The 12,143-nt window shown below is 47.8% G+C and overlaps 1 protein-coding gene across 1 annotated transcript in view; it reads right to left on the bottom strand.

The window, feature by feature from the left end:
* Positions 1–3,045, bottom strand: part of ITGB3 (integrin subunit beta 3) — a 55,154-nt gene extending 52,109 nt beyond the window's left edge. The window contains 1 exon segment of the mRNA XM_030297055.2: positions 2,918–3,045. Within this exon segment, the coding sequence (XP_030152915.1) occupies positions 2,918–2,984 (67 nt within the window). The 5' untranslated portion in view covers positions 2,985–3,045.
* Positions 3,046–12,143: the final 9,098 nt, after the last annotated feature.

The following is a 12,143-nucleotide window of genomic DNA, read 5'->3' as shown; positions in this document are numbered from 1 at the left end:
GGAGCCTGGGTTGCATGCCTGCATGAAGCAGTAATAGCTCTTGTCTCCAACACATGGTAGGTACCATGGATAGGAATAATGGCAATAGTAAACGCCGTTTGGGGTGCGTGAGTGGCTCAGTCGGTTGCACATTTGACCCTTGATTCAGCTCAGATCATAATCCCAGGGTCATGGGATGGAGCCCCACATCCAGACCCGTGTAGGGCTCTGTGCTGATTCTCTCTCTCCCTCTGCCCGATCCCCTACTCATGTTCTCTCTTTCTAAAATAATAACTGATAATAATAATAAAATAGTAAATGCCATTTGTTGAATGCTTATTTTGTGCCTTTATCTCATTTAATTGGCATAATCATCGAAGTACTGTTTTCTCCACTTTACAGATGAGGAAACTGAGATTCCCAAGAGATGAAGTAACTTGCCCAAGGTCACACAGCCAATAAGAGGCAAAATCAAGAATTAAACACGCATCTGGCTGGTTTTAAACCATAGCTGTCCCTTTCCCCAGCCAACAAGCCTTCCTGCCATGTCTCTCCAGGCTCTGAAGGTTCCTGCAGAAGCTTCATCTGGAGAGTTTCCAGGGTATAAACTCAGAAGGAGAAATTAGCACTTCAGCTCAGAACTAATCAACTTAGATGGTGACAACAAACAAAACTAGTTATCCCTCAGGTCTCAGGTTAGAATAAAGACTTAAACTTAAATCGGGAAGCCACAAAACCCAATACCTCTTGGGTGAAGCCAGAAAGATCATCTTTGCATGTAAATTCCAAATTTCAATTCTACCCTCAAACAACCTCGCTTCTCCCCATACCAGACTCTCCTATTCTGGGACAGCCTCTCTGTGCCACCACCCAGCTCTTTCTGTGTGTCCCTTCAACACTGTGTGGACCAACAACCCTCTTCTGCTCTCATCCTAACCTCCTGCTTCCCCAGGAATCTGACAACACCTGCAACCCAGCAGCGGGGGATTCAACCCTGGGGTAGGGGATTTAAACATAATTGAAATTGCTTTTACCAGGAGTCTATTATTTTGGAGGTCTGACTCTAGAGAGCAAGCTCTTAAATACTTCTCCACCCTGGCTCTCAGAAGGAGTCTGGGGCTGGCTCAGCACAACCCATCACAACAGCTGGAATGATCCCAATCAACGACGAATCTGTGAACAGATCTCCCAAAGGATATTTAATGCAAACTTAAGTATGTCAATGCGGTGGTATCCTATATGGATCATTACAACTCTGTAAGCCAGATCTACAAAAAAGACCAGGAGGGAGGGGTGGAGGAAGAGACACCAAAATGACAGGTACACTCCTCATCTTCACTAATACTGGCACCTGCACCATGCTAGGCTCTACCTTATGTTACTTCATTTCCTTCTAAGACTATAAGAATGTAATGATTAGACTCAGAAATCATTCAGAAATTCAGAAAGCTGTAGACGTAAAAAGAAAATGTTTTAAGTTCACGGAAGCAGGCAGCCCCACTGCCCTCATCGACACCAGGCAGCATCTGAACCGCGGCTCTAACACCTCCCAGGACACAAGGCTGGAGATGCGTATTTCTGTCCTATGGTCACCAGGCTGCTCACTGTAGGCTGAAGACATCGGTTGACATGTTTGAGCATCTATCGCATGGGAAGCTTCGGCAAAAACAGCTTAGTCCCCTATAAATGATCTGTAACTCCCCCATCACATCATTCATATAGATTGTGGGGATGGTTTCCTGGGTGTACATTTATCTACAAACTCATCAAGTCATATACATTAAATATATACAGCTTTTTGTATGTCAATCATACATTAAAGTGGTTTTTTTTAATATTGTTGCCTTGTCCTGTATAATCTCTTATACACACACACACACACACACACACACACACAAGATCTTGAAGGCAGTCATCAAAGTATTTCTGAAGAGCTATCTTTGATATGGACTTATCTCTTTTAAATACCTTCTGCAGGATTTAAATTGTCTTACAAGGAGTACTACTGGTTTCATTAAGAGTACATATATGTACACATGGGTGTCCTCTGCAGAGGAACGCCCTAGCGGACCAGGAGCCAGAGTTCTCCCTGGCAAGGTCACTAGGGCTCCGGAAGGACCACGGGCAGCATCCCTAGACTGTAATCTCTGCCCCTCCACCCGCTCCCCAGGTCCAATGAGGCCGAATCGAATGCTAACCGCCTTGGCATGGTGTGTGCAACAGCGGGAGAGACAAAGCCAGGGATCGAAGCCAGTAACAGGGACCCGTGGTGTGGCTCCTCGCATATACTGCAGGGCGATCCCGGAAGCGGAGGCACTGCTGTAACCCAGGACCCAGGAGGAGGGTGGGAGCCAGAGCCCTCACCCTCCTCCGAACCGCTCCTGCCGGGAGCCACCAAGGAAAAAGAAGAAAAGAAAAGAAAACTTGGGAGAAAGTGTAACCCAAGGAGAGAGAGGAATGTGCAGGAGCGGGCACACCCGCGCGGGCACACACTCTCATCCGAGCAGCTACAACCACATCCCTCGACAGCGCGCAGGAACAGCCCCGGGAAGCCGCAGCTCGCCGCGCCCACCCGAGCCAGCCGGCCTCCGCACGCCCCAGACCACCTGCGATGCGCGCCGCCCCGAAGGTGCGCCCGCCAACCCCCGCGCGCGCGCGCGCGCCGAGGTTGCCCGGGGCAGGCGCCGGACTCCCCTAAGGGCTCCGGCGTCCTGGAGGACCCGCCCCTAGGTGGCCTCTGAGCCCTGCTACCACGGGGTCGGAAAGCTCCCCGGCTGCGGGCTCCGGCGGCCCAGCCTGGCCCCGCGCACTCGGAGCGCAGACGCGTGGGGGCGGCCCGCGCGTTTCCCGGCTCCGAGTCCGCAGACTCCGCGGCGGCAGGATGCGCGGCGCGGATCTCCGGGGAGCCGCGTCCCCGCAGCGCGGGAGCCTCACCCACCTCCGACACCGACGCCCGCCAGCGCCCCCAGCACCAGCACGGCGGCCCAGAGCGGCCGCGCTCGCATCTCGTCCGCCGCCGCCGCCGCCGCGCCCGCCCCACAGCGAGCAGCGGCGCCCGCGGCCACTTTTCCCGCAGCGGGAGGGGAGGGGAGGGAGCCGACGCGGTGGGTGGGACAAACGGGGCGGGCCGCAGACTCGCGCTTCCTCCCCTCCGGCGCTTTTCTGGACCCTGCGCCGGCAAGGGGGTGGTGGGAAACCTCGGCTCCTCTCCCCCCGCCTGGCCGGGACCCGCCTCGAGAGGCGAGGCTGGGACCGGAGCGGGGTCGTGGGCACGTTCTCCGCAGACATCCTGGTCCCGGGGTCCGCGTCCGGATCCCGGGTATGCTTAGAAAAGCCAGGAGCCTGTGGCCCGTCTCCTGACCCAGTCTCACCTCCTGAGGGCTTTCTCTTTCACCCGAACTCCCGGGCACTTTCCCTCTGTACCTTGAGTTTCATTCATGCACACTTTAATTTGTTTATTTGACAACCTTTTGAATGCTTACTCTATGCCAAGCACCGGTCTAGTCCTTCGTTATTCACTATTTTTCCCCCTTTGGGTTACTTTGGTTTTCCAGAAAGCCTCTTGACAAGACCGCATCTCAAGCTTGTGTAAGCAATGATGTCCATAAAGGGCCTCTCTCTACAAATACTTGGCTTGCGTATGGAAAGTGATCAACGTTTCAGGACAGGGGCCAATACACTTCCTCCAAACGCAAACTCACAGGCTTTGCAGCTTTATCGTATTTTCCTCCAAGGTTTCCTTCCCACTCTCTGCCTGCCCCCCCACCCCCCGCCAGTCCCTCCCCTGGGTCTCTGGGTCTTTCCCAAGACCAGAAACCATCCGGCTCAGAGGGGCAAAACGCCGTGGATGTGAGCAGCAGACCGCCAGGGGCTGGGGCTGGTGCTCCTGACGCAATGGGTAGTTCTAATGACATTAAAACCAAACCTGATGCATCAAAGAGGATATGGAAGTCTCTCCAGCTCCTGGGCTCCCCTAAGGGCTTTCAACCTGCCCCTGGGCTTCCCTAAGCCCTCTCTTGAGACACTCGAGATACCTGAAACCTGGCCCTGACTCAGCTTTCCAGCCTCATCTCCCACCCTAGCCCAGGAAGTTAACTTGGCATTCTCAGACACTCCATGGCTTTCCATCTGACTGACCTTCCTAAATCTTCCACCTGGAAAATTACACTTCTCTTTCAAAATATCCCCGACGTAATCTCTTCCAGGTAGGCTTGTCTGGGCCCGTTCCTCCAGCCCCACCCTCTGCAGAGGTGGGCACTTCCTCCTCAGACCTCCTAAACATTAGGATACAGCAAAAGAGCAGCACCCATCAGCAGAAATGTCACTAGCAAGTTGAAGGGGACAGAGGAGGAGCCAGCCCACAAAGGGTAGCTGGGCTTCCTGACCCGGGGTTTGAGACACCAGCTGCACATGCCTCTCTCAGCTGGGGAAGAGTCTCTAAACCATGTTCACAGTGCTGTCCTTGCCCTGGCACAAAATCCAGATCACACGGCCTGGTCACATGTCTGCCCACATATTTACTTATTTGCTCAATTCCCACAATTATAACCAATCTCCCAATCACCCAGGTGTCTCCTCAGCCTAGCTCTGTTGGCACCAGAGGTTCAACAAACCTGCTGTCCCACTCCCCAGCCCCTTCAGCCTGAAAAACTTCCTTTAACAAACCTTGCAGTGAAGGTCTCCTGGCAACAAATAGGCTCAATATTCATTTGTTTCCTGCTCGTTTGCAATATTTCTTAGATCTAGATTTCTATGTTGACAGCGGTAGGGGAGGTGGTTTTCTTGTACTTTAAAGATGTTGTTCCACAGTTTTCTGGCCTCCACTGTTTCTTATGAGCAGTCAGCTACCCCTAACATTGTGGTTCCCCTGTCTTTTCCCTCTGGTTTTGCTTTTTGTTTATTTGTTTTGAAATCATTTACAGAAAAATTACAAAATACTAAAGACTTCTCTCCAATCCTTCACCCGGTTTCCTCTAATGTCCACATCTTATTACCAAGTCATAATTACCAGACGCAGGAAATTAACATAGACACAATAGTATTAACGAATCGAGATACAATATTTGGATTTTGCCAATCTTCCCACTAAGGTCCTTTTTCCAGTCCAGGATCCAACGTGACATCTTCTCAGCCTATTTCTTTCCTCACCTTGACACTTTTGTGTCAATGTTAGGCCAGTTATTTTACAGTATGTTTCCCGGTTTGGGTTGGTCTGATGTTTTCTCATGATTGTATTGAGGGATTCTAGACAGAATACCACAGTAATGATGTGCTCGTGGACACGTCATATCAGGTGGTAACTGATGACAGTATGTCTTGTTACTTACAATGTTAACCTCGGTCATTGGTTAACCTCGGTCAACGTTAACCACAATGTTAACCACAATGTTAACCACGGTCACATGGTTCAGGTGGTGTGTGCCAGACTTCTTCACCATAAAATTACTGCTTTCCTTTTTGTAATTAATAAATGTTTTATGGAAAGACACTTCAATTCTATACAAATATGTTTTTCTTCATACTTTCAATAATTTTAGCACCTATTAATGGTTCTTGACTGCTATCAGTCCCATGGTGTTTGATTAAGAGTGATTTCTACTTCCTTTTTTTCCTTTCACTGCTATCAATTGGAGTTCCACAATAAGGAAGAGTTGCCCCTTTTCTCTTATTTTAAAATTTCAATTATTGGGACGCCTGGGTGCTTCAGTCAGTCAAACGACCGACTTCGGCTCAGGTCATGATCTCACAGTTTGTGAGTTCGAGCTCCGCATTGGGCTTTGTGCTGACAGCTCAGAGCCTGAAGCCTGCTTTGGATTCTGTGTCTCTGTCTCTCTCTGCCCCTCTCCCACTCATGCTCTCTCTCTCTCAAAAATAAAGAAACGTTAAAAACATTTTAATAAATAAAACAAAATTTTAATTATTTACTTATATCAGTATGAATTCGTGGATATTTATTTTATTCCACAAGTCATAATGCAGGGCCATCATTATTTTGTTGCTCAAACTGTCTCAGGATGGTCTCTAGTTGCTTTTAAGTTTTCTCTTTATCTTTGCTTTTTTTACCAGCTTGACTATAAGGCGAATAGGTGTTGTTTTCTTGGTATTTATCCTGCTTGGGGCTAATGAGTCTTTTGAATATGTAAGTGGCTTATTTTTCACCAAATATAGGAACTTTCTTAAAAATATTTTTTTTTATTTTGAGAGAGAGAGACACAGAGCGTGTGCATGGGGGAGAAGGGCAGAGGGAGAGGGAGAGAGAATCCTAAGCAGGCTCCACTCTGTCAGCGCAGAGCCCGATGCAGGGCTCAATCTCACCAACCATGAGGTCATGACCTGAGCCAAAATCGAGAGTCTGATGCTTAACCAACTGAGCCACCCAGGCACTCCAATCACCAAATATAGGAACTTTTAAGCTATTATTTCTTCAAATATTTTTTCTGCTCATTCTCTCTCCTTACCTTCTGAAATTCCAATTACACATATTTTAGATGTCATGTAAATATTTATAATTATTTATATAATTATAAGTATTTCGATATTATCCCACAGACCACTGAGGCACTATTCTTTTTTTTAATCCCTTTTTTCTTTTTGTTTTTCAGATTAGACTATTGATCTCTCTTTAAGTCTCTCAACTCTATATTTTGCAGTCTCTAATATGCCGCTAAGCCTATCCAGGGAATTTTTCAGACATTGTGGTTTTAAGTTCGAATAATTTCTCTTCACTTCTCTTTTATAGTTTCAGTTTTTCTGCTGAGATTCACCATATCTTCAGTTATTATATCTATGTTTCCTTTTATGTCCTTAAGCATGTTTATAATCCTTTAAAAATGCCTGTCTGCTCATTCTGACTCCTCTCAGGGACTGTTTTACTTGATTGCTTTTTTTAAAAACTGTGGGTCCCAATTTCCTGCTTCTTCAAATATATAGTAATATTAGACTGCATACTACACATTGTAGATGATTCATTTTAGAGTTTATGTGATCTTCCCTCTAAGAGCATTGAGTGTCGTCCTATTAGGCATTTAAATTACTGGCAAATAATCTTGATGCAGTCAAGCTTGGTTTTATTCGTTTACAAGACTAGTCTTTTATATATATATTTTATTTTTAGTCGTTTTTATTTTTGACTATAGAACACGGTCCTTATTCCTAAAGCGTGTAGACCTCCTGTATCATCTAGGGACCCAAGTTGTTCAGTGAGGTCTCTGCACTCCGACTGAGCTGAAACTCCAACATCTCTAGGCGATGTGCAACTTCTGTTCAGCTCCCATCTGCCTTCTGCTAAGACTTCCAGAACCTCACCACGTACATGTGCTGCCTCTCCCTCATCCAAAGACCCCGGGGGACACCCATGCAGACTTCTGGGGGCGCCTCTCCAGTCAGCAACTTCCACTCTAAGAACCTTCCCCACAGATGACAGCCCCCTCAGCAGCCTCCAGCTCTAAGCTGTGCTCTTGGGTGAGACCGCCATGCCCTTCTTAGGTTCACTTCCTCGCCATGCCATCCAGACAGTCCCCTCCAAGCAGAAAGTGGGGCAGCCGTAGGCCTCACCGCACGTGTTTCCCTTCCCTCGATGGTTTTAGTTCGGCGTCCAAAGCAGCTCCTCAAACATTTTGTCTAAATGTATTGTTTAACATGGGAGAGAGAGCCCCATACCACTTTGTCAGAGTCAGAAGCAGAAGTTCTGTGATTATGAGTTTTTTCACGCTCACCTCTCCACCGCTGCTGAACAACGAGCTCCTGGAGAGCAGGAACTGTAGTTCGTTATCTTTACATTGCCCAGTAGGACCTCAGCATGTAAAAGAATCTCTTCTATTTTTTTTTCTTACTTTCTTAGCAACTAATTTTAACTACTAATTACTTTCTACTAATTTCTTAACTAATTTTCATAAATTATTGGGGCGCCTGGGGGAGCTCAGTCGGTTAGGCACCCGACTTCGGCTCAGGTCATGATCTTGTGGTCCATGAGTTCCAGCCCCGCGTCGAGCTCTGTGCTGACAGCTCAGAACCTGGAGCCTGTTTCGGATTCTGTGTCCACCCATCCACCACCCACCCCCGCCTTCTCTCTCCACCCCTCCCCTGCTTGTGCTGTCTGTCTCTTAAAAATAAACAAATGTTAAAATTTTTAACTAAATAAATAAATAATGAAATAAAATATTAATTGAGCAACAATGGTGGACACAGAGCGTCCATTCTGTGGTCTTCTTGAGAGTCTGCGGATGGAGGGGAGGGGTGTTGAAGGCATGACATGTAGATCTTCTCCAAGACTTTTGCCCCTTTAAGAGGCAAAAATCATGTTATCTGGCCCCTTGCCTGACCATAGCTGAGCTGACACCAAACTAGGGATCCTTCACCTGTGCTCTCACCAGTTATCTGCCCCACTGGGGAAGCCCCACCCCTGTTCAGATCTTCATTGGAGGAACCAGGTTTTGGCCATTTCCTAGACCTCTTGCCTTAAAAGTCATGCTTGCCTTAAAAGTCATACTAGTTACGTGATCTTGAAAAAGTCCAAATCTTCTCTATAGTCATTTCCTGTATCTGTAAAAAATAACCCATCTGGTCCCTGCCCTTTTCCTCACCACCAATCCCACTCTAACTCTAACCCCCGCCCTTCAACACACACACATCGTTATGAGGTTCTATGAGACGATGGATATGAAAGCCCTTTGGACTCTGAAAAGCACGGAGGAATATGTAATTATTATTGTTACTATTTGTGGAAAGACTGTAGATCTCTCAATGCAAATCCATTCCTGTAGTTAAGGAGACTAAGTGTGGAGTCACATATTGGCTCAGAATCTTTCCTCCTACACATTTGGCAGAAGTCCTTCTGTCCATTGAGAAAAGGCTGACCTAGCTGTTCCTTTGGCTTGAAGGAAAATGGGCTTTTTAGAGCCCAAAATGACTAAAACTGGTATAGCTTGGAATGTCTAGACTCCGGGGAGCTCTCTGAGAAAGTACTCCTAGATTTTATCAGGATAGTTGGGGAGAGAGGAGATCAACCTTGGCATTTTACATTCATTCACTAGCACATATCAAGTACCTGCTATGTTCCAGGTCCTTCTCAAGATACAGTAGCAAAGAACACCAGGGCCCCGCCCTCCTGGGGCTTGAGCCCAGTTGGGCCCAAGACAATCAACTTCTGTCTTGGGGTGCATCCTCTCATGAACCAGAACTATCTCTGCTGAGGAGAAAAAAAAAAGTGAGAGCCAAGGACTTTGCATCCCAGCTCAACATACAAGGTACCACCTGGCCAAGACTCAAGGATTCAGGCTCTATGCCCTTAGAAGGCATCGTGTAACTGCTTACACTCCATCTGAAACCAATTCAGGCCCTTTCCCCAACCAACCCTGAAGCCAGGGTAACACCATGTTCTGATAACAGAGCTGCTGCTTGGCTTCTGACACCCAATTCCTGTTTTGTGTCTTTCTAAATCCCCAGTCATTGAGTCTCTGCTCCAGTGAATACAAGCTTGCAGCTGGGCTCCAGACACATGTCTTAGCCCTTTCAGGCTCTCCTTACTCCCCCTCTTAAGAGAGAGTAATGTCAGGATTGAACTCACCATAGTCCGGTGGCCAGGATTCAAAAACTAGCTCTGCCATTTGTTAGTAACCTGGGGCAAGTTACTTAACTTCACTCGGCCTCAGTTTCCTCATCTGCAAGATGGGAGTTAGATGGGAAAAAAATTAACGTAAGACAGTTAGCACAGTCGCTGGCATGTAGTAAGTAGTCAATAAATGTGAGTTAACTTTTCCACCTTAGGATCAACTCATCTCTGCTGGATTCCTAGTCAAAATCCCCAGATTCTGCCTCGAAGTCAAGACACCCATCTGCTTCTTCATTGCTCCTGTCGCTAGACCCCTGGGCAATGTTGGCCCAGTTAAGGTGGGAGGACATTATAGGCTATGGGTGAGGCTGTTGCTGGTCAAACTGAGCATCCTCTGACAGCTCCTAGGTCAGATTCCCTGCCCCTGTACCGATCCATGGGTGATCTTTGGCACATATATAATAGTACATTGCATATATACCCTCCTCTTTTTGTATACCTCCTTCTTTACAAATATTGATCATCTTCCTTAATCCTCATAATAACCGCATAATAACTTTTAACAGAGGCAGAAAGTAAGGCTTGGAGGGATAAAGAGGCAATTAGTAGCAGTAGTAGTCAAGGCACCCGGGTGGAAGGTAGTAAAGCTAGAACGAAGAACAGGTTGATCTGGGGTGCCTGGGTGGCTCAGTCGGTTGAGCATCTGACTTTGGCTCAGGTCATGATCTCAGTTTGTGAGTTTGAGCCCCACACTGGGCTCTGTGCTGACAGCTCAGAGCCTGGAGCCTGCTTTGAATCCTGTGTCTCTCTTTCTGCCCCTCTCCCACTCATGCTCTGTTCTCTCTCTCTCTCTCTCTCTCTCTCTCTCTCTCTCTCAAAAATAAATGAACATTACAAAAAAAAAAAAAAAACCGGTGGACCTGATTCTACAACCCATTGTCTCCCACACATTAAGTGTGGGTACAGGATGGCAGACACCCCCAAATGTTTTAGGTGGGCATTGCCATGTTAATGGGAGAAATTCCTATTGGAATACAACATTCTCGCGCTGCCCATTTCTAGATAAAATTGGGAGGTCTACAAAGAAACAGTTACCCGTAAGGTCTCTGCAGTCCAGGTCAAGCCCAGGAAGTCTACCCAAGGGAATTATGGCCCATGGAGGCACCCAAGGCCTTTTTCCACCAGAAAAGCCTTCTCCCTACCCTCCCACCCCCTAGGACTGCTCTATTTCCAGGTCCTGACCACTTCCTGCCTTGACTATTATAAGAAGTTCTCAGCCATGCCCGGCTGACTTCTGAGATACGGCAGCCACACCGGAAAAACCTGGGCACTAGACCAAGGTCTGGGCTGAACAGAGGGCCCCTGGGATTCAGCTTTTCCCTGAAAGAATGACAAAGAGTGGGATGACGGTGAGCTGGGAGTGTGATCAGCAGTATGGCTCACTTCCCCATGGCTCTGGCTGTTTCCAACCCAGTAAGACCTGCGGTCCTAGACCCTGACTTGGAAGCCACGAGGCCTGAGGAACTGAGGAAGGTGTGGAAGGGGAGAGTCATGCCTCCTTCACCCTCACCAGGACCCCTGGCAGGAGAACACCTCCACTTCTCTGGCCCTCCCTCCCCCCCACTCTCCTCTCCACCCCTCTTGCTCCATTCTCCTCCCCTCAGGGGCTCACACTTGTCACCACCCCAAGGGCCGTATTCCCCATCCCTTGCTAGTTTCTCCCAACCACCTTTTATCTGTCCTCCTGATCCTGTTTCTTTGGTCCTTCCCTAGGAGCTTGCACCCTCACCCCCAACCCTTAAATGCTCAGCAGAACTTGTACGTGATCAAATCTTCAACTGAAACCATCCTACTTTAATGAATGCCCTGTTCTTTCTAGAGCTTTCCTTTGCCCGGATCACAAAATGTGATGTTTCCTCTTGCCTCAGAACTGTTACTGGGCAATCCACTGAATAAGGCAAGATGACAGAGTGGTAACAACTTCATAGCCAACATTTATTAAGGGTTTATTTTTGTTGTTGTTTTTCAATGCTTATTTATTTTTGAGATAGAGACAGAGCACGAGCAGGGGTGGGGCAGAGAGAGAGGGAGACACAGAATCCAAAGGAGGTTCCAGGCTCCAAGCTGTCAGCACAGAGTCCGACGTGGCGCTCAAACCCACAAATCGTGAGATGGTGACCTGAGCCGAAGTCGGACGCTTAACCAGCTGGGCCACCCAAGCGCCCCAATTGAGGGCTTATTATGTCACAGCCACTGTGCTAAATGCTTCATACATGTTACCTTGTAAAATCCTCACAGAACCCCTCAACGAGATGAGTATTGTTTTTATCCCCATTTCTCAGATGAGGACAATAAAGTACAGAAAGGAACAGTCCACTCACCCAAGCTCATTCATTGATAAACCATAGTCCTCAGCTCCAAACCCTGGCATTCCAACTCCCAAGCCCAAACATTCAATTAACATGCCACACCCAGGACCTTTCAATGCCTACGCCCGCTAAAAGTGGTTGATAATGGACATTTGGGACACTCTGGCAGGGACCATGGGTGCCCTTTGAGGCAGGGGGACAGAACTTTCAAAGTCCCTCAAAAACTAATTGGAGCATGGCAACAC

This window comes from Lynx canadensis, chromosome E1, assembly GCF_007474595.2.
Source record: "Lynx canadensis isolate LIC74 chromosome E1, mLynCan4.pri.v2, whole genome shotgun sequence".
In the NCBI taxonomy this organism is placed as follows: Eukaryota; Metazoa; Chordata; class Mammalia; order Carnivora; family Felidae; genus Lynx; species Lynx canadensis.
Note: the sequence above shows the minus strand (reverse complement) of the source record. Positions and strands in the feature narration are given on the sequence as shown.